The following is a 23,513-nucleotide window of genomic DNA, read 5'->3' on the forward strand; positions in this document are numbered from 1 at the left end:
GAGGGTCACACACCACCACAACACCAGAGGGTCACACACCACCACAACACCAGAGGGTCACACACCACCACAACACCAGAGGGTCACACACCACCACAACACCAGAGGGTCACACACCACCACAACACCAGAGGGTCACACACCACCACAACACCAGAGGGTCACACACCACCACAACACCAGAGGGTCACACACCACCACAACACCAGAGGGTCACACACCACCACAACACCAGAGGGTCACACACCGCCACAACACCAGAGGGTCACACACCACCACAACACCAGAGGGTCACACACCACACAACACCAGAGGGTCACACACCGACCACAACACCAGAGGGTCACACACCACCACAACACCAGAAGGGTCACACACTCACCACAACACCAGAGGGTCATACACCACCACAACACCAGAGGGTCACACAACACCACAACACCAGAGGGTCAGACACCAGCCACAACACCAGAGGGTCACACACGCACACAACACCAGGAGGGTCACACACCACACAACACCATAGGGTCACAACACCCACAACACAGAGGGTCACACACCACCACAACACCAGAGGGTCAACACCGCCACACACCAGAGGGACACACACCACAACAAGAGGGTCACACACCACCACAACACCAGAGGGTCACACACACCCACCACAACACCAGAGGGTCACACACCGCCACAACACCAGAGGGTCACACAAGACCACAACACCAGAGGGTCACACACCACCACAACACCAGAGGGTCACACACCACCACAACACCAGAGGGTCACACATCACTGGCACACCCGCCACATCACCAGAGGGTCACACACCGCCACAACACCAGAGGGTCACACAACGACCACAACACCAGAGGGTCACACAACCACCACAACACCAGAGGGTCACACACCACCACAACACCAGAGGGGTCACACAACCGCCACACGCCAGAGGGTCACACACCACCACAACACCAGAGGGTCACACACACCACCACAACACCAGAGGGTCACACACCACCACAACACCAGAGGGTCGCACACCACCACAACACCAGAGGGTCACACATGGCTAACGAAAACCCGTGTCATCTCAGGTCACGTTCGTGACGGTGTCATGTTCGTACAGTGATCCACGTGACCCAGCAATTAGATTGCGATAATGTAAACAAATAATAATACAGATTTGTGTTGTATTCTGATGCTGTTTATAATGATGCCACGCCTCCTGCAAGTACAGTATGACATTTGTTGGTGATGCTGTGTGTGTGTGTGTGTGTGTGTGTGTGGCGCTCATGACGTGGGCTGGGTGTACAGGTCGTACCTTGAGGCATGAGTCACGGTGGTGGGGGTAGAGGTCGTATCTTGAGGCATGAGTCACGGTGGTGGGTGTACAGGTCGTACCTTGAGGCATGAGTCACGGTGGTGGGGGTAGAGGTCGTACGTACCTTGAGGCATGAGTCACGGTGGTGGGGGTAGAGGTCGTACGTACTTTGAGACATGAGTCACGGTGGTGGGGGTAGAGGTCGTACGTACCTTGAGACATGAGTCACGGTGGTGGGGTAGAGGTCGTACTACCTTGAGAATGAGTCACGGTGGTGGGGGTAGAGGTCGTACGTCCTTGAGGCATGAGTCACGGTGGTGGGGGTAGAGGTCGTACGTACTTTGAGACATGAGTCACGGTGGTGGGGTAGAGGTCGTACGTACCTTGAGGCATGAGTCACGGTGGTGGGGGTAGAGGTCGTACGTACCTTGAGACATGAGTCATGGTGGTGGGGTAGAGGTCGTACGTACCTTGAGACATGAGTCACGGTGGTGGGGTAGAGGTCGTACGTACTTGAGACATGAGTCACGGTGGTGGGGGTAGAGGTCGTACGTACCTTGAGACATGAGTCACGGTGGTGGGGTAGAGGTCGTACGTACTTTGAGACATGAGTCACGGTGGTGGGGTAGAGGTCGTACGTACCTTGAGACATGAGTCACGGTGGTGGGGTAGAGGTCGTACGTACCTTGAGGCATGAGTCACGGTGGTGGGGGTAGAGGTCGTACGTACCTTGAGGCATGAGTCACGGTGGTGGGGGTAGAGGTCGTACGTACCTTGAGGACATGAGTCACGGTGGTGGGGGTAGAGGTCGTACGTACTTGAGACATGAGTCACGGTGGTGGGGTAGAGGTCGTACGTACCTTGAGACATGAGTCACGGTGGTGGGGGTAGAGGTCGTACGTACCTTGAGGCATGAGTCACGGTGGTGGGGTAGAGGTCGTACGTACCTTGAGACATGAGTCACGGTGGTGGGGGTAGAGGTCGTACGTACCTTGAGACATGAGTCACGGTGGTGGGGGTAGAGGTCGTACGTACCTTGAGACATGAGTCACGGTGGTGGGGGTAGAGGTCGTACGTACCTTGAGGACATGAGTCACGGTGGTGGGGTAGAGGTCGTACGTACCTTGAGGACATGAGTCACGGTGGTGGACCAGGTGGGGGTAGAGGTCGTACGTACCTTGAGACGAGTCACGGTGGTGGGGGTAGAGGTCGTACGTACCTTGAGACATGAGTCACGGTGGTGGAGGTAGAGGTCGTACGTACCTTGGGACATGAGTTAAGGTGGTGGCGGTAGAGGTCGTACGTACCTTGAGGCATGGGTAACGGTGGTGGGGGTAGAGGTCGTACGTACCTTGAGGCATGAGTCACGGTGGTGGAGGTAGAGGTCGTACGTACCTTGAGGCATGAGTCACGGTGGTGGGGGTAGAGGTTGTACGTATCTTGAGACATGAGTCACGGTGGTGGAGGTAGTCGTACGTACCTTGAGGCATGAGTCACGGTGGTGGGGTAGAGGTCGTGCGTACCTTGAGGCATGAGTCACGGTGGTGGGGGTAGAGGTCGTACGTACCTTGAGGCATGAGTCACGGTGGTGAGGTAGAGGTCGTACGTACCTTGAGGCATGAGTCACGGTGGTGAGGTAGAGGTCGTACGTACCTTGAGGCATGGGTAACGGTGGTGGGGGTAGAGGTCGTACGTGCCTTGAGGCATGAGTCACGGTGGTGGAGGTAGAGGTCGTACGTACCTTGAGGCATGAGTCACGGTGGTGAGGTAGAGGTCGTACGTACCGTGAGGCATGAGTCACGGTGGTGGGGGTAGAGGTCGTACGTACCTTGAGGCATGAGTCACGGTGGTGGGGGTAGAGGTCGTACGTACCTTGAGGCATGAGTCACGGTGGTGGAGGCAGAGGTCGTACGTACCTTGAGGCATGAGTCACGGTGGTGAGTGTAGAGGTCGTGGAGCGGGGAGCAGAGGGCAGGAGTGACGTGTGTGGCGTGACCCATCATGTGGAAGACAACATGCATGTGTTGCTCAGGGGCCTCCAGCAGCCTCATGCGGCCCTTGCTGCCCACGGTCGGGATCTGCCAGTACAAACATTCGCAATCAAGGATAAATGTATTAATCCAAGTCTCAGTTAGGAAGACACGGCATAATTAAGTGGATACATCAGTATATACCAAAAATATGTCATATACTAATATATGACCCCAGCGAGGATGAGGGTAAACCTGTTCAGTGTAGCATCAAAGTGAGCAGAAAGCTGCGTGGAATCCAAATCAGAAAAACATTTAAAAGAAGCCAAGATAAATGGCCACAAACAGCTCCAGATGAACCCAGGGTTGACAGTCACGCGATGCGTGCAGAGGAAAGCGGTACTGTCAATCAGGCAAGACTAGTGGTGAGCGCTACGCTTTATTAGCAAGGGATGGTCATCACAACCCTTGTAACCTCATCTTTCATTCAATGTTCTATAATAGTGATACTGGAATATTCTGAAGGTGTTGTCAGGTCCTGGTCGAGAGGACGTTAGTGTGTTGTGTCCTTACCGGGTGTCCTGCGGGGAAGAAGTGTGACATACGGGCGACGGGGATCATGAGCGAGTCCTGCTTCAGTGTGCTGAGCGTCACGGGCTCCCGTGAGGCCGCTGCCATCTCCTCAGCCAGGTCCTCCCGGGCCTGCTGCTGCGCCTGTGTCAGGGACAAACAAAGTCCTCATCTTACTCCTCACACCATCACAACCCTCCACATACACGCATCCCCCACACACAAGTAACCATGTCCACTGAACAAGTGGTAATACACATAAACAATACCCTTCAACAGCAAGGATTCGAACCCCACACCATTTGCGTGGTTGCTGGGAACGCTAACAGCTCGGCTATGATCGTACATATTATTAGTAATCGAATGCCCTTCGTCTTATCCACGAGCACCGGGGTCTAGACCTGTCAAATCCCGTCAGGCTTACAGGGGCGTTCATAAGCGAGCGGTTAGCGTTCCCATCTACCTCACAAATGGAGCGGGGTTCGAATCCTTGCTGTTGGAGGGCATTATGTTTTCTATGAAAAGTGCGCGTTCATATGCAATATATATATATATATATATATATATATATATATATATATATATATATATATATATATATATATATATATATATACACGAAACTTTTAATGAAAATGGCAAATAAAGTGATAAAAATGTAGTGAAGATGTTTATCATCCACAGCAAAAAAATATTTCACATCATAAACTAGTAACTTGTGTTAGATTGCACGAAAGTTGCTCAGAAGAATTCGCCATCATTTGATGCAAAGAAATAATAATAATAATAATAATAATAATAATAATAATAATAATAATAATAATAATAATAATAATAATAATAATAAATATTATCATTATCATTATTATTATTATTATCATTATTATTATTATTATTATTATATAATAATAATAATAATAATAATAATGATAATAATAATAATAATAAATGTTTTATCATTCATATCGTATGAAATTAATCTTGTACATTTTTCATGGTATAGAAAATAGAAATAAAAGATCGCCCAAGAGCAATTCTATAATAATCCAATACAAACATTGAACTAGATGATATTACATACATTGTAAACTGACTTTGACTCAGGGTCATCATGTCCACACTTGTTACCAACATTTGATGTCTGTCTTGTACTCTTAATTCACGTAACAATCTCACACTTGAAGGTACAAAAGACCTATCATATCTGGCAGTACGTCACTGACCAGATCTTAGTGTTTGATCTGATAACAACATCTGATATTTAGGTTACAAGAGTTGTCTTCTATCTTTCATAATGACTTTACAACTTTGAATATCGGCTCGTTCATATAACTCTAACAGTGATCTTGTATTACCTATTCCCATTTTCTTACATTGGTTATATTATATAATTTCCTTTTAAAGTGACGGCCACAGTTCCCAAACCAACAAGTTATAACAACACACGAGGTCATGGTTTGTACAACTGAGGCGTAAAACAGATCCAATGTTTTACAATCAATCTTTGATTTACACAAGTCTGAAAAATTCCAATCTAGCATTTGCCTTTTTTTTTGTACATTGCGTTAACATGAAAAATAATGATAAACAAGCGCGTTACATGACAAATTTACTGTCAGGCTAAACAAGCAAAACTACTCAGCTAGATAAAGAGAGATAACGAAGGTAAACTTCTCACTCAAACTCTTTCTTGTAAATCAAAAATGAGCATTGAAGATATAGCAACACTGGCAACCCAGGGCAGGTGGGGCTGGTGTTGACATCAAGCTGTCACAACCTCAGTAGACACACACATGTACAACCCTGGTGTGGGTTGTTGTTCTCACCTACAACTGTGGTGTGGGTTGTTGTTCTCACCTACAACCCTGGTGTGGGTTGTTGTTCTCACCTACAACTGTGGTGTGGGTTGTTGTTCTCACCTACAACTGTGGTGTGGGTTGTTGTTCTCACCTACAACTGTGGTGTGGGTTGTTGTTCTCACCTACAACCCTGGTGTGGGTTGTTGTTCTCACCTACAACCCTGGTGTGGGTTGTTGTTCTCACCTACAACTGTGGTGTGGGTTGTTGTTCTCAACTACAACCCTGGTGTGGGTTGTTGTTCTCACCTACAACTGTGGTGTGGGTTGTTGTTCTCACCTACAACTGTGGTGTGGGTTGTTGTTCTCACCTACAACCCTGGTGTGGGTTGTTGTTCTCACCTACAACTGTGGTGTGGGTTGTTGTTCTCACCTACAACTGTGGTGTGGGTTGTTGTTCTCACCTACAACCCTGGTGTGGGTTGTTGTTCTCACCTACAACCTGGTGTGGGTTGTTGTTCTCACCTACAACTGTGGTGTGGGTTGTTGTTCTCACCTACAACTGTGGTGTGGGTTGTTGTTCTCACCTACAACCCTGGTGTGGGTTGTTGTTCTCACCTACAACCCTGGTGTGGGTTGTTGTTCTCACCTACAACCCTGGTGTGGGTTGTTGTTCTCACCTACAACCCTGGTGTGGGTTGTTGTTCTCACCTACAACCCTGGTGTGGGTTGTTGTTCTCACCTACAACTGTGGTGTGGGTTGTTGTTCTCACCTACAACTGTGGTGTGGGTTGTTGTTCTCACCTACAACCTGTGGTGTGGGTTGTTGTTCTCACCTACAACCTGGTGTGGGTTGTTGTTCTCACCTACAACCCTGGTGTGGGTTGTTGTTCTCACCTACAACCGTGGTGTGGGTTGTTGTTCTCACCTACAACTGTGGTGTGGGTTGTTGTTCTCACCTACAACCCTGGTGTGGGTTGTTGTTCTCACCTACAACTGTGGTGTGGGTTGTTGTTCTCACCTACAACTGTGGTGTGGGTTGTTGTTCTCACCTACAACCCTGGTGTGGGTTGTTGTTCTCACCTACAACTCTGGTGTGGGTTGTTGTTCTCACCTACAACTCTGGTGTGGGTTGTTGTTCTCACCTACAACCCTGGTGTGGGTTGTTGTTCTCACCTACAACTGTGGTGTGGGTTGTTGTTCTCACCTACAACTGTGGTGTGGGTTGTTGTTCTCACCTACAACTGTGGTGTGGGTTGTTGTTCTCACCTACAACTGTGGTGTGGGTTGTTGTTCTCACCTACAACTGTGGTGTGGGTTGTTGTTCTCACCTACAACTGTGGTGTGGGTTGTTGTTCTCACCTACAACTGTGGTGTGGGTTGTTGTTCTCACCTACAACCCTGGTGTGGGTTGTTGTTCTCACCTACAACCTGTGGTGTGGGTTGTTGTTCTCACCTACAAGCCCTGGTGTGGGTTGTTGTTCTTCACATCGACAACCCTGGGGTGGGTGTTTGTTCTCACCTACAACCCTGGTGGGAGTTGTTTGTTCTCACCTACAATGTGGTGTGGGTTGTTGTTCTCCCACCTACAACTGTGGTGTGGGTTGTTGTTCTCACCACACCCTGGGTGGTTGTTGTTTCCACCTACAACTGGGTTGGGAGTTGTTGTTCTCACGCTAAACCTGTGTGGGTTGTTGTTCTCACCTACAACTGTGGTGTGGGTTTTTGTTCTCACCTACAACCCTGGTGTGTTGTTGTTTCTCACCTACAACTGTGGTGTGGGTTGTTTTCTCACTACAACTGTGGTGTGGGTTGTTGTTCTCACCTACAACTGTGGTGTGGGGTGTTGTTTTCTCACCTACAACTGGGGTGTGGGTTTGTGTGTTCTCACCTACAACTCCGGTGTGGGTTTTGTTCTCACCTACAACTGTGGTGTGGGTAGTTGTTCTCACCTACTACTGTGTGTGGGTGTTGTTCTCACCTACAACTGTGTGTGGGGTTGTTGTTCTCCACCCTACAACTGTGGTGGTGGGTTGTTTGTTCTCAACCTACAACCCTGGTGTGGGTTGTTGTTCTCACCTACAACTGTGGTGTGGGTTGTTGTTCTCACCTACAACTGTGGTGTGGGTTGTTGTTCTCACCTACAACTGTGGTGTGGGTTGTTGTTCTCACCTACAACTGTGGTGTGGGTTGTTGTTCTCACCTACAACTGTGGTGTGGGTTGTTGTTCTCACCTACAACTGTGGTGTGGGTTGTTGTTCTCACCTACAACTCTGGTGTGGGTTGTTGTTCTCACCTACAACTGTGGTGTGGGTTGTTGTTCTCACCTACAACTGTGGTGTGGGTTGTTGTTCTCACCTACAACCCTGGTGTGGGTTGTTGTTCTCACCTACAACTTTGGTGTGGGTTGTTGTTCTCACCTACAACTGTGGTGTGGGTTGTTGTTCTCACCTACAACTGTGGTGTGGGTTGTTGTTCTCACCTACAACTCTGGTGTGGGTTGTTGTTCTCACCTACAACTCTGGTGTGGGTTGTTGTTCTCACCTACAACTGTGGTGTGGGTTGTTGTTCTCACCTACAACTGTGGTGTGTTGTTCTCACCTACAACTCTGGTGTGGGTTGTTGTTCTCACCTACAACTGTGGTGTGGGTTGTTGTTCTCACCTACAACTGTGGTGTGGGTTGTTGTTCTCACCTACAACTGTGGTGTGTTGTTCTCACCTACAACAGCAGATTCCAGTATAATCAGAAGAGGCAGTTTGCGGTAGGTGTAGTGATGACGGTAAGGTCTACTACCACTAGACAGATCAATAATTAATTCAACCTTAATAATACAACCTCACGATTCCTTCTAGAGAGATCATGTAATTTCAAGACTGCGCTACACTCAGCAGCAGCGATAGGATGTTATTTTTGGAGTGAGGATTTCCTTGACGAGAACTGTATTCCACATCATCTGCCGATGATACAACATCATTGGTGGCGTTGACATTGAATAATGAGTGCCTGGGTTCGAATCCTGGATAAGCCACTCAGTTCACAGCCAACCCACCTGTTCATCTTCCCCGTTGGGGATGGACGGTACACACTTAGTGTTGGACAATGTATAAACAACGACCTCATTCTCTCACATCCACTCACTGTCGTGGATCATGCACCGAAACCAGACACATTATTACATAGTCAAACCTCAAAGACCAATGCAGTGGCTTCCCCTGACTGCTTCATGTACCCAAGTTCAGTCCACTGACGGAGAGTCGCAATATATATATATATATATATATATATATATATATATATATATATATATATATATATATATATATATATATATATATATATATTATCCCTGGGGATAGGGGATGAAGAATACTTCCCACGTATTCCCTGCGTGTCGTAGAAGGCGACTAAAAGGGTAGGGAGCAGGAGGCTGGAAATCCTCCCCTCTTGTTTTTTTTTTTTTTTTTTTTTAATTTTCCAAAAGAAGGAACAGAGGGGGGCCAGGTGAGGATATTCCACAAAGGCCCAGTCCTCTGTTCTTAACGCTACCTCGCTAATGCGGGAAATGGCGGATAGTTTAAAGAAAGAAAGATATATATATATATATATATATATATATATATATATATATATATATATATATATATATATATATATATATATATAATCAATGGTAAGAATACACAAACATACTCATAAAACTATCAAAAAGTTTAGTCACATATAAACCACATCTCAAAATCGGAGTTCTAAAAATCTTACGCATTCTCCATCCAGGAGCAATTGCCTCCCCCCCCCCTCTCCCGATACAAGTAATATAAGCAAATGATAACACACCTCGCCTGCCACAAGCCTTGACTACACATACAACTTTCACACAATACACTAGAGCCCATTTCCAATCCAAACACTTACAGATATCTTCAACTACTCATCGTCACACAACAAAATCCCTAACATCCGGAAATTTGCCAACATAATACTAGTCTTAAAACCCTCCACAGTACCTCACTCACTCCTCCCTCCTCCTCCCACCATCCCGTATCACTTCTATCCACAATATCTAATCTAAACTCGGTGAAAAAAATACATCAGCAACAGAACCAAACGAAACACCCCACTCTGACTCACTCAGCATGGCTTGCGAACCGAACCCTCGACCACCACACAACACAGTGAACTCTCACAACACAAGCTAGATGGATTCAATCAACCACACCTCCCTCCCGCCTTCCCGCACAATACTAGTGGCAATAGACATCCATAAAGCAATTGTTACTGTACCCCGACATATTCTCACAGAGAAGGTAATGAACACCACTCACCAAAACAATGACAAAATGTGGCTGGCCATCTTCATAGCCATCTGCCACGCCAAAGCCAGGCAAATGGCTTCACTTAAACTCTACAATGGAGTCTCCCAAGGAGCAGTTCCATCTCCAACTCTCTTCCTAAACGACCTCCCATACCCTCAGGTTAACCTCACCACTGAAGGTCTTCACATGTGTATACAAGCGCACAGTCACATAACATCATCGTGAGACCACAGTAACAACATCCAACATGAAGCACCACATCATGCCACAACTGATCCACATTATGGAATCTTGAAACTCTGGAAGCTAAATGTTATTCATTGGTTTTTGTTTACATTTGTTTTCTTACTTTAACTTGAAAAAAAGGAATTCCAAACACTTCAAACTATTTACACAATATATTTTGGCCTCATCTAAAAATCTTAAATGATTTTTGTAAAATTCTTTACTCTGACATTTTCCTCGACTGTAGGTGTCAGACATTTGGGGCAGGTCTCACGTCACGACTGTAGGTGTCAGACATTTGGGGCAGGTCTCACGTTACGACTGGAGGTGTCAGACATTTGGGGCAGGTCTCACGTCACGACTGGAGGTGTCAGACATTTGGGGCAGGTCTCACGTCACGACTGGAGGTGTCAGACATTTGGGGCAGGTCTCTCGTGCAGTAAGTGACAGTGCGTCAACACAGTATGATCAATCCTCAGTGGACAAACAATTTTCTCAATGTGACGATTCTTGCTCAAGGAAGACGACCAGACCTCAACACCTTTTCCTCATCCTCCACACTTTGTTATTCCTCTGGACTTCCAAGTTCCATCCATCTTGCCACGTACACACAACATCTTCACATCACATCTCTGTGAGGCGCGACTCTGGTGTTCAGATTGCCGTGTATAGATAGCTTCTCGAACCTCAGCACCTGCTGGTTCATTACAGCTGCTGCCAACCAACACGTCCTGAGCACCAGCAGAGTTCTACGTTCATATGCAAGTGGAGGTTTTAAGTTATCCAATGTTGGACTTTCTTAGCTCTGGCCTTCACTGGGTTATAGTGTGATACTGTTTGAAGCACATTCTGGGGATCTCTGTGTATATTGGATATTTCTTTTCAAGCAAATATTCAACCAAGTACAATCTCAAGATCATATACGTAGTTCTGCAGAAAATATGAGGAATTTTCTTACTAGTATCGTTACAGGATATTCTTCTTCAGTAACCACCACTGCATGTTCACATATTCAGTCATCAAAGCATCTTCGTTGTCTGCCTGAATATTATCACGCTGAGTAAATCTACTTTATAACAGAGGTAATGTTGCTTCAGGTCGTCTTCATCCACTCCATGTAAAATCAGACATATGGAACCAGCAAGGGAAGGAAGCAAGGAAAATCTACATCTTCATCTACGTTCAAATCGCACTGATTAATGGCATTGTAATCATATCAAAAGGTTTAGAGGACTATGGATGTTGATCAAATATCTCTGTTCTCACTTGTATGTAGAGTTGGATGCTGTTATGTCCAGAGTGACAGTAAAAGCTCGAGGTGTTCGCGTTTCAACTTGACAGGAAGGTAGTCAGCATCTGCATGTAATCCTTCGTGTACTGGATGATGTATGTATCATCCTGTGTATATTCTCATACCAGAATGATAGAAAACGTCAACAACTGTTGTCTGGGCGTCATCAGTGGCTGACGAATGTGTGTGTGTGTGTGTGTGTGTGTGTGTGTGTGTGTGTGTGTGTGTGTGTGTGGCAACCATAATGCTGTTGTGATCTACTTGTAATGTATCGTATAACCTCCACATGGTTTTCATGTCTGATCCTCAGGAATACTAAGATATTAACCTTAAAATGAATGATAGACTTGGTCATTTTCCCTGTATGGTTTTGACTACGAGGAGACCATCTCAGACTCTGCCAAAAATAAAGCCCAAAACACTTGGCCAAATCTTTATTTGGGGCGAGATTACCTTGTAGAATGACCCGTGGAGCCCCTGAACCCTTAATGCTCTTCATGACAACACAATACATCATTATTATCATTTTTTATTATGATAAATGATAACCATTGTTATCTATCCCACCGATTATCTTATCAACAGCATCTCGTAAATATCTCACACTAACTTCGGATAACGAGGGACAATAGCCAAGCCATCAAAAAAGTGGGACAAGTTAACATTCTGAAATATTGTTAACATTATTATTAATGGCAGCGATGAAGTAGTGAACACGCTGGCCTGCTGCACATCTGCTGTGGCAATGATCTTCAATATCTACAACCAATCACCAACTTTGACTTCATCTCAACAACTTGACCCAACCTTAATATTCTGTCTAAAACTCCGTCTTAAGGAATCACCTTCTGATGCCACATCTCAAGAAATATCATAGGCTTTTTCTCATTAGAAAACCACGACTCATTCATGATGGTAATTAAAAGACCTAAAGTGATCCATGATGGTAATTATAAGACCACAAGTGATCCATGATGGTAATTATAAGACCACAAGGGATCCATGATGGTAATTATAAGACCACAAGTTATCCATGATGGTAATTATAAGACCACAAGTGATCCATGATGGTAATTATAAGACCACAAATCATCCATGATGGTAATTATAAGACCACAAGTGATCCATGATGGTAATTATAAGACCACAAGTGATCCATGATGGTAATTATAAGACCACAAGTGATCCATGATGGTAATTATAAGACCACAAGTGATCCATGATGGTAATTATAAGACCACAAGTGATCCATGATGGTAATTATAAGACCACAAGTGATCCATGATGGTAATTATAAGACCACAAATTATCCATGATGGTAATTAAAAGACCACAAGTGATCCATGATGGTAATTAAAAGACCTAAAGTGATCCATGATGGTAATTATAAGACCACAAGTGATCCATGATGGTAATTATAAGACCACAAATTATCCATGATGGTAATTATAAGACCACAAATCATCCATGATGGTAATTATAAGACCACAAGTGATCCATGATGGTAATTATAAGACCACAAATCATCCATGATGGTAATTATAAGACCACAAGTGATCCATGATGGTAATTATAAGACCACAAGTGATCCATGATGGTAATTATAAGACCACAAGTGATCCATGATGGTAATTATAAGACCACAAATCATCCATGATGGTAATTATAAGACCACAAGTGATCCATGATGGTAATTATAAGACCACAAAGTCATCCATGATGGTAATTATAAGACCACAAGTGATCCATGATGGTAATTATAAGACCACAAATCATCCATGATGGTAATTATAAGACCACAAGTGATCCATGATGGTAATTATAAGACCACAAGTGATCCATGATGGTAATTATAAGACCACAAATCATCCATGATGGTAATTATAAGACCACAAGTGATCCATGATGGTAATTATAAGACCACAAGTGATCCATGATGGTAATTAAAAGACCACAAGTGATCTATGATGGTAATTGTAAGACCACAAATCATCCATGATGGTAATTATAAGACCACAAGTGATCCATGATGGTAATTATAAGACCACAAATCATCCATGATGGTAATTATAAGACCACAAGTGATCCATGATGGTAATTATAAGACCACAAATCATCCATGATGGTAATTATAAGACCACAAGTGATCCATGATGGTAATTATAAGACCACAAGTGATCCATGATGGTAATTATAAGACCACAAATCATCCATGATGGTAATTATACGACTACAAGTGATCCATGATGGTAATTATAAGACCACAAGTGATCCATGATGGTAATTATAAGACCACAAGTGATCCATGATGGTAATTATAAGACCACAAATCATCCATGATGGTAATTATAAGACCACAAGTGATCCATGATGGTAATTATAAGACCACAAGTGATCCATGATGGTAATTATAAGACCACAAGTGATCCATGATGGTAATTATAAGACCACAAGTGATCCATGATGGTAATTATAAGACCACAAATCATCCATGATGGTAATTATAAGACCACAAGTGATCCATGATGGTAATTATAAGACCACAAGTGATCCATGATGGTAATTATAAGACCACAAGTGATCCATGATGGTAATTATAAGACCACAAGTGATCCATGATGGTAATTAAAAGACCACAAGTGATCCATGATGGTAATTAAAAGACCACAAGTGATCCATGATGGTAATTATAAGACCACAAGTGATCCATGATGGTAATTAAAAGACCACAAGTGATCTATGATGGTAATTAAAAGACCACAAGTGATCCATGATGGTAATTAAAAGACCACAAGTGATCCATGATGGTAATTAAAAGACCACAAGTGATCCATGATGGTAATTAAAAGACCACAAGTGATCCATGATGGTAATTAAAAGACCACAAGTGATCCATAATGGTAATTATAAGACCACAAGTGATCTATGATGGTAATTAAAAGACCACAAGTGATCCATGATGGTAATTAAAAGACCACAAGTGATCCATGATGGTAATTATAAGACCACAAGTGATCCATGATGGTAATTATAAGACCACAACTGATCCATGATGGTAATTAAAAGACCACAAGTGATCTATGATGGTAATTAAAAGACCACAAGTGATCCATGATGGTAATTAAAAGACCACAAGTGATCCATGATGGTAATTAAAAGACCACAAGTGATCCATGATGGTAATCAAAAGACCACAAGTGATCCATGATGGTAATTAAAAGACCACAAGTGATCTATGATGGTAATTATAAGACCACAAGTGATCTATGATGGTAATTAAAAGACCACAAGTGATCCATGATGGTAATTAAAAGACCTAAAGTGATCCATGATGGTAATTAAAAGACCTAAAGTGATCCATGATGGTATTTAAAAGACCTAAAGTGATCCATGATGGTACTTAAAAGACCACAAGTGATCCATGATGGTAATTAAAAGACCACAAGTGATCCATGATGGTAATTAAAAGACCTAAAGTGATCCATGATGGTAATTAAAAGACCACAAGTGATCCATGATGGTAATTAAAAGACCTCAAGTGATCCATGATGGTAATTAAAAGACCTAAAGTGATCCATGATGGTAATTAAAAGACCACAAGTGATCCATGATGGTAATTAAAAGACCACAAGTGATCCATGATGGTAATTAAAAGACCACAAGTGATCCATGATGGTAATTAAAAGACCACAAGTGATCCATGATGGTAATTAAAAGACCACAAGTGATCCATGATGGTAATTATAAGACCACAAGTGATCCATGATGGTAATTATAAGACCACAAATCATCCATGATGGTAATTATAAGACCACAAGTGATCCATGATGGTAATTAAAAGACCACAAGTGATCCATGATGGTAATTAAAAGACCACAAGTGATCCATGATGGTAATTATAAGACCACAAGTGATCCATGATGGTAATTAAAAGACCACAAGTGATCCATGATGGTAATTATAAGACCACAAGTGATCCATGATGGTAATTATAAGACCACAAATCATCCATGATGGTAATTATAAGACCACAAGTGATCCATGATGGTAATTATAAGACCACAAATCATCCATGATGGTAATGAACAAAGCCTCTCAGAGCCTCACATGGTATACGTCTCAAGTGGTGTTTGGCAGGAGATGTATATCAATTGACTTATATTTCTCTCTTGTGTCTCCCCTGATGATGTGATTATTACACGAAAGTGCACTTGGGAACTTATCGTGTTTCATTTTTCCCATGGACTGAGTTTGGTAAAGTGTGTGAAAGAAGAAAGTTAAGAGTAAATGTGAATAAGAGCAAGGTTATTAGGTACAGCAGGGTTGAGGGTCAAGTCAATTGGGAGGTGAGTTTGAATGGAGAAAAACTGGAGGAAGTGAAGTGTTTTAGATATCTGGGAGTGGATCTGGCAGCGGATGGAACCATGGAAGCGGATGTGGATCATAGGGTGGGGGAGGGGGCGAAAATTCTGGGAGCCTTGAAGAATGTGTGGAAGTCGAGAACATTATCTCGGAAAGCAAAAATGGGTATGTTTGAAGGAATAGTGGTTCCAACAATGTTGTATGGTTGCGAGACGTGGGCTATGGATAGAGTTGTGCGCAGGAGGATGGATGTGCTGGAAATGAGATGTTTGAGGACAATATGTGGTGTGAGGTGGTTTGATCGAGTAAGTAACGTAAGGGTAAGAGAGATGTGTGGAAATAAAAAGAGCGTGGTTGAGAGAGCAGACGAGGGTGTTTTGAAATGGTTCGGGCACATGGAGAGAATGAGTGAGGAAAGATTGACCAAGAGAATATATGTGTCGGAGGTGGAAGGAACGAGGAGAAGAGGGAGACCAAATTGGAGGTGGAAAGATGAAGTGAAAAAGATTTTGTGTGATCGGGGCCTGAACATGCAGGAGGGTGAAAGGAGGGCAAGGAATAGAGTGAATTGGAGCGATGTGGTATACCGGGGTTGACGTGCTGTCAGTGGATTGAATCAAGGCATGTGAAGCGTCTGGGGTAAACCATGGAAAGCTGTGTAGGTATGTATATTTGCGTGTGTGGACGTGTGTATATACATGTGTATGGGGGGGGTTGGGCCATTTCTTTCGTCTGTTTCCTTGCGCTACCTCGCAAACGCGGGAGACAGCGACAAAGCAAAAAAAAAAAAAAAAAAAAAAAAATATATATATATATATATATATATATATATATATATATATATATATATATATATATATATATATATATATATTATCATCATTATCTATTATACTTTGTCGCTGTCTCCCGCGTTAGCGAGGTAGCGCAAGGAAACAGACGAAAGAAAGGCCCAACCCACCCACATACACATGTATATACATACACGTCTACACACGCACATATACATACCTATACATCTCAACGTATACATATATATACACAGACAGACATATACATATATACACATGTACATAATTCATACTGTCTGCCCTTATTCATTCTCGTCGCCACCCCGCCACACATGAAATGACAACCCCCTCCCCCCGCATGTGCGCGAGGTAGCGCTAGGAGAAGACAACAAAGGCCACATTTGTTCACACTCAGTCTCTAGCTGTCATGTATAATGCACCGAAACCACAGCTCCCTTTCCATATCCAGGCCCCACAAAACTTTCCATGGTTTACCCCAGACGCTTCACATGCCCTGGTTCAATCCACTGACAGCACGTCGACCCCGGTATACCACATCGTCCCAAATCACTCTATTCCTTTCACGCCTTTCACCCTCCTGCATGTTCAGGCCCCGATCACTCAAAATCTTTTTCACTCCATCTTTCCACCTCCAATTTGGTCTCCCACTTCTCATTGTTCCCTCCACCTCTGACACATATATCATCTTTGTCAATCTTTCCTCATTGATTCTCTCAATGTATCCAAACCATTTCAAAACACCCTCTTTTGCTCTCTCTCAACCACACTTTTTATTACCACACATCTCTCTTACCCTTACGTTACTTACTCGATCAAACCACCTCACACCACATATTGTCCTCAAACATCTCATTTCCAGCACATCCACCCTCCTCCACACGAATCAGCCACCAGTGCTATATCATTAGCTAACAACAACTGACTCACTTCCCAAGCTCTCTCATCCACAACAGACTGTATACTTGCCCCTCTTTCCAAAACTCTTGCATTCACCTCCTAAACAACCCCATCCATGAACAAATTAAACAACCATGGAGACATCACGCACCCCTGCCGCAAACCGACATTCACTGAGAACCAATCACTTTCCTCTTTTCCTACACGTACACATGCCTTACATCCTCGATAAAAACTTTTCACTGCTTCTAACAACTTGCCTCCCACACCATATATTCTTAATACCTTCCACAGAGCATATATATAGTGGTTCCAACAATGTTGTATGGTTGCGAGGCGTGGGCTATGGATAGAGTTGTGCGCAGGAGGGTGGATGTGCTGGAAATGAGATGTTTGAGGACAATATGTGGTGTGAGGTGGTTTGATCGAGTAAGTAACGTAAGGGTAAGAGAGATGTGTGGAAATAAAAAGAGCGTCGTTGAGAGAGCAGAAGAGGGTGTTTTGAAATGGTTCGGGCACATGGAGAGAATGAGTGAGGAAAGATTGACCAAGAGAATATATGTGTCGGAGGTGGAGGGAACGAGGAGAAGTGGGAGACCAAATTGGAGGTGGAAAGATGGAGTGAAAAAGATTTTGTGTGATCGGGGCCTGAACATGCAGGAGGGTGAAAGGAGGGCAAGGAATAGAGTGAATTGGATCGATGTGGTATACCGGGGTTGACGTGCTGTCAGTGGGTTGAATCAGGGCATGTGAAGCGTCTGGGGTAAACTATGGAAAGCTTTGTAGGTATGTATATTTGCGTGTGTGGACGTGTATGTATATACATGTGTATGGGGGTGGGTTGGGCCATTTCTTTCGTCTGTTTCCTTGCGCTACCTTCGCAAACGCGGGAGACAGCGACAAAGCAAAAAAAAAAAAATATATATCTTTCTTTCATAGCATTCGCCATTGCCCGCATTAGCGAGGTAGCGTTGAGAACAGAGGACTGGGCCTTTGAGGGAATATCCTCACCTGGCCCCCTTCTCTGTTCTCTCTTTTGGAAAATTAAAAAAAAAAAAAAAAGCGAGAGGGGAGGATTTCCAGCCCCCCCGCTCTCTCCCTTTTTAGTCGCCTTCTACGACACGCAGGGAATACGTGGGAAGTATTCTTTCTCCCCTATCCCCAGGGTATATATATATATATATATATATATATATATATATATATATATATATATATATATATATATATATATATATATATATATATATATTTCTTTTTCTTTCAAACTATTCGCCATTTCCCGCATTAGCGAGGTAGCGTTAACAGAGGACTGGGCCTTTGAGGGAATACCCTCACCTGGCCCAATTCTCTGTTCCTTCTTTTGGAAAATTAAAAAAAAACCGAGAGGGGAGGATTTCCAGCCCCCCGCTCCCTCCCCTTTTAGTCGCCTTCTACGACACGCAGGGAATACGTGAAGACAGAGAACCACGATACAATACATGGTCACGAGCGTGAAGACAGAGAACCAGGATACAATACATGATCACGAGCGTGAAGACAGAGAACCAGGATACAATACATGGTCACGAGCGTGAAGACAGAGAACCAGGATGCAATACCTGGTCAGGAGCGTGAAGACAGAGAACCAGGATACAATACATAGTCACGAGCGTGAAGACAGAGAACCAGGATACAATAAATGGTCACGAGCGTGAAGACATAGAACCAGGATACAATACATGGTCACGAACGTGAAGACAGAGAACCAGGATACAATACATGGTCACGAGCGTGAAGACAGAGAACCAGGATACAATACATGGTCACGAGCGTGAAGACAGAGAACCAGGATACAATACATGATCACGAGCGTGAAGACAGAGAACCAGGATACAATACATGGTCACGAGCGTGAAGACAGAGAACCAGGATACAATACATGGTCACCAGCGTGAAGACAGAGAACCAGGATACAATACATGATCACGAGCGTGAAGACTGAGAACCAGGATACAATACATGGTCACGAGCGTGAAGACAGAGAACCAGGATACAATACATGATCACGAGCGTGAAGACAGAGAACCAGGATACAATACATGGTCACGAGCGTGAAGACAGAGAACCAGGATACAATACATGGTCACGAGCGTGAAGACAGAGAACCAGGATACAATACATGGTCACGAGCGTGAAGACAGAAAACCAGGATACAATACATGGTCACCAGCGTGAAGACAGAGAACCAGGATACAATACATGGTCACGAGCGTGAAGACAGAGAACCAGGATACAATACATGATCACGAGCGTGAAGACAGAGAACCAGGATACAATACATGGTCACGAGCGTGAAGACAGAGAACCAGGATACAATACATGGTCACGAGGGTGAAGACAGAGAACCAGGATACAATACATGGTCACGAGCGTGAAGACAGAGAACCACGATACAGTATACCAGTCGCCACTGAGCGAGGCCGCCAGATGAATTAAGAGATTAGGGCAGAGGTCATCCTTGATGACTTGACCTCTCTCAGGTCACAAACTCAGGTCAACACATGTTCTGGGAAATATGCTTGAACATTTCTTCTCCTATAAAGTTATCTCACTCACATAAAGCAACATTATGAGTCACTGTAACGTTTGTTATTTCTCGCAAGACGACTCAACAATATTTCCATGTATTAACGAGTTATTATATGTGATAACACTACTCAGGTCAAAGTTATTATATGTGATAACACTGCTCAGGTCAAAGTTATTATATGTGATAACACTGCTCAGGTCAAAGTTATTATATGTGATAACACTGCTCAGGTCAAAGTTGTTATATGTGATAACACTGCTCAGGTCAAAGTTATTATATGTGATAAGACTGCTCAGGTCAAAGTTATTATATGTGATAACACTGCTCAGGTCAAAGTTGTTATATGTGATAACACTGCTCAGGTCAAAGTTATTATATGTGATAACACTGCTCAGGTCAAAGTTATTATATGTGATAACACTGCTCAGGTCAAAGTTGTTATATGTGATAACACTGCTCAGGTCAAAGTTATTATATGTGATAACACTGCTCAGGTCAAAGTTATTATATGTGATAACACTGCTCAGGTCAAAGTTGTTATATGTGATAACACTGCTCAGGTCAAAGTTATTATATGTGATAAGACTGCTCAGGTCAAAGTTATTATATGTGATAACACTGCTCAGGTCAAAGTTGTTATATGTGATAACACTGCTCAGGTCAAAGTTATTATATGTGATAACACTGCTCAGGTCAAAGTTATTATATGTGATAACACTGCTCAGGTCAAAGTTGTTATATGTGATAACACTGCTCAGGTCAAAGTTATTATATGTGATAACACTGCTCAGGTCAAAGTTATTATATGTGATAACACTGCTCAGGTCAAAGTTATTATATGTGATAACACTGCTCAGGTCAAAGTTATTATATGTGATAACACTGCTCAGGTCAAAGTTGTTATATGTGATAACACTGCTCAGGTCAAAGTTATTATATGTGATAACACTGCTCAGGTCAAAGTTATTATATGTGATAACACTGCTCAGGTCAAAGTTATTATATGTGATAACACTGCTCAGGTCAAAGTTATTATATGTGATAACTTAACACTGCTCAGGTCAACCTGATGACAGAATCTCTAAGCTAGACAGATATTGCATTAGATTCTTGGTCATATCTAATACCATTGTCACGAAGACCCACACCAAGTCTGACTGTTGTAAAACTGATCACAGTTTTTACAGGGGATATTGTACACACATCCCTCCTGAGCTGATACAGAATTTCTGATAACACTTTCCCTGACAGTGTTATCACTGATGAAGACTGCGGTAATGTTAAACGATTTTCACAAAGCAGGAATAATAAGCAAGTTCACACAACAGAGTAACAACAAGTCTTTGTTAACAAATAGTTTTTTAGGTATATTTCAATATTACTCTCTATGCAAAGTACAAGTTGAATCAAGGATAGTTTGTGATGCTGTCATTGCTACCCAGTGTTGCAAATAATGTAGAGTTCATCATCAGTAAATTCTGGACTACATATACGATATGTTCTGTGAAACATTGATCATTACACATAACTTTTCACTTTACTGCGATGTGTAGAGTAGCAGTAAACATATGAACAGACATTTGTGGCTTTGCGATTCATGCGTAATTTTAGGTCATTAGTAACAAAAAAATTTGACTTTCTCAGAACGTGTGTTGACCTGAGTTTGTAACCTGAGAGAGACGAGGTCGTCCAGGGTGACCTGTGTGTTGTATCATGGTTCTCTCTACATGCACTCAGTCCTGACCACGTAAGTATACGAAATCGATTGACACCGTTATCATATATATATATATATATATATATATATATATATATATATATATATATATATATATATATATATATATATATATATATATATATCCGTACTTGATCGCCGTTTCTGCATACGTTTCCATGGTTTACCCTGGACGACTACACGTGCCCAAGTCAGTCCAATGAGGGCACGTCGATCCCTGTATGGCACATTGTTCCAATTCACGCTATCCCGTCAGAAGCGGTGGAGACATGGAGAACTGGGAGGCCAAATTGGAGATGGAATGAGGGAGTGATAGGACAAAAAAAAAAAAAAGGAGAAAGCTAAGCTGTAAAGCTTAACACTACGCTTACAGACACCGTTAACAACACAGGTGAAGACAGTGTGGTAGTTGGCTGGGTGGGACCACTTCATCCCAACGACCGTGTAGGTGGTGGAGGTGAGCAGTTATGCTCGGTGTTGATGATGGAAGTGGGAGGTTAGCGGGTCCACTACATAGATCTGTTGTGGGAGAGTTTCAGTGGGAACCAGAACCTGTTGACCCTAAATGACTTGTATTCAAACAGGGTCAGTACTGCAAGGTTGAGCAGGAGTCAAGAGTAACGGATTAAGCTGGTATGTGACCGGAGGTCAACCGACCCCGGAAGTCAAGCCATCGGTCAGGTCACAGGAGTATCCCATGTGACCTGAGTCTGGTGGTCTGATATCATAGGTCAGACAGATTGCCTTTCCAAGAGAAAAAGCGTTCTTATCCCCCCCCCCCCCCACGTGACATGACATGGTAAACTAAAACAATGAACTGACACACACACACACACACACACACACACACACACACACACACACACACATATATATATATATATATATATATATATATATATATATATATATATATATATATATATTATTATCTTTATTATACTTTGTCGCTGTCTCCCGCGTTTGCGAGGTAGCGCAAGGAAACAGACGAAAGAAATGGCCCAACCCTCCCCCCATACACATGTATATACATACGTCCACACACGCAAATATACATACCTACACAGCTTTCCATGGTTTACCCCAGACGCTTCAATGCCTTGATTCAATCCACTGACAGCATATATATATATATATATATATATATATATATATATATATATATATATATATATATATATATATATATATATATATATATATATATATATATATATATCAATACGAGATATATCACATCAATACGAAAGACTTGGATAAATTCCGAAAAAAGTGGAACAAAGCGGTGGCAGACTTAACTATTGGTGAGTGTAATGTTGTGTGTACAGATGTACTTCACCAAATCTGGTGTTGACGTCATATATTAAAATGACGTGAAAGAAGGTAGGTCAGAAAATCAGATGTCATAAATACGACTCACTGCACACTGAGTTAATGAATAACACAATCAAAACATATTCATATATTATGATGTATAATCCCGGAAAGCAATGTGATGAAAACGATCCAACTTTGTATATATGAAAAAATAAATCCTTCGTTTAACACAACATCAATAATTGTAGGAGAGTTTAAGACTGTAAGCTGGTTATCTCCTGACGAGATGGGTTTATATAATCACATGATGCTTGACCTAACGACAGA

General features: G+C 42.9%; 1 protein-coding gene across 15 annotated transcripts in view; it reads right to left on the reverse strand.

Moving 5' to 3' along the window:
• The window catches only part of LOC139755047 (uncharacterized), a 196,776-nt gene that overhangs the window by 33,982 nt on the left and 139,281 nt on the right, over window positions 1-23,513 (reverse strand). For all 15 annotated transcript variants that reach the window (XM_071673036.1, XM_071673029.1, XM_071673035.1 and 12 more), the window contains 2 exons: window positions 3,865-4,005; window positions 3,238-3,399 (listed from right to left, as the gene is read on the reverse strand). In XM_071673036.1, the coding sequence (XP_071529137.1) occupies window positions 3,238-3,399; window positions 3,865-4,005 (303 nt within the window). The remainder of the gene's footprint in view (window positions 1-3,237; window positions 3,400-3,864; window positions 4,006-23,513) is intronic.

The sequence above is a fragment of the Panulirus ornatus genome, chromosome 18 (genome assembly GCF_036320965.1).
Source record: "Panulirus ornatus isolate Po-2019 chromosome 18, ASM3632096v1, whole genome shotgun sequence".
Classification (NCBI taxonomy): Eukaryota; Metazoa; Arthropoda; class Malacostraca; order Decapoda; family Palinuridae; genus Panulirus; species Panulirus ornatus.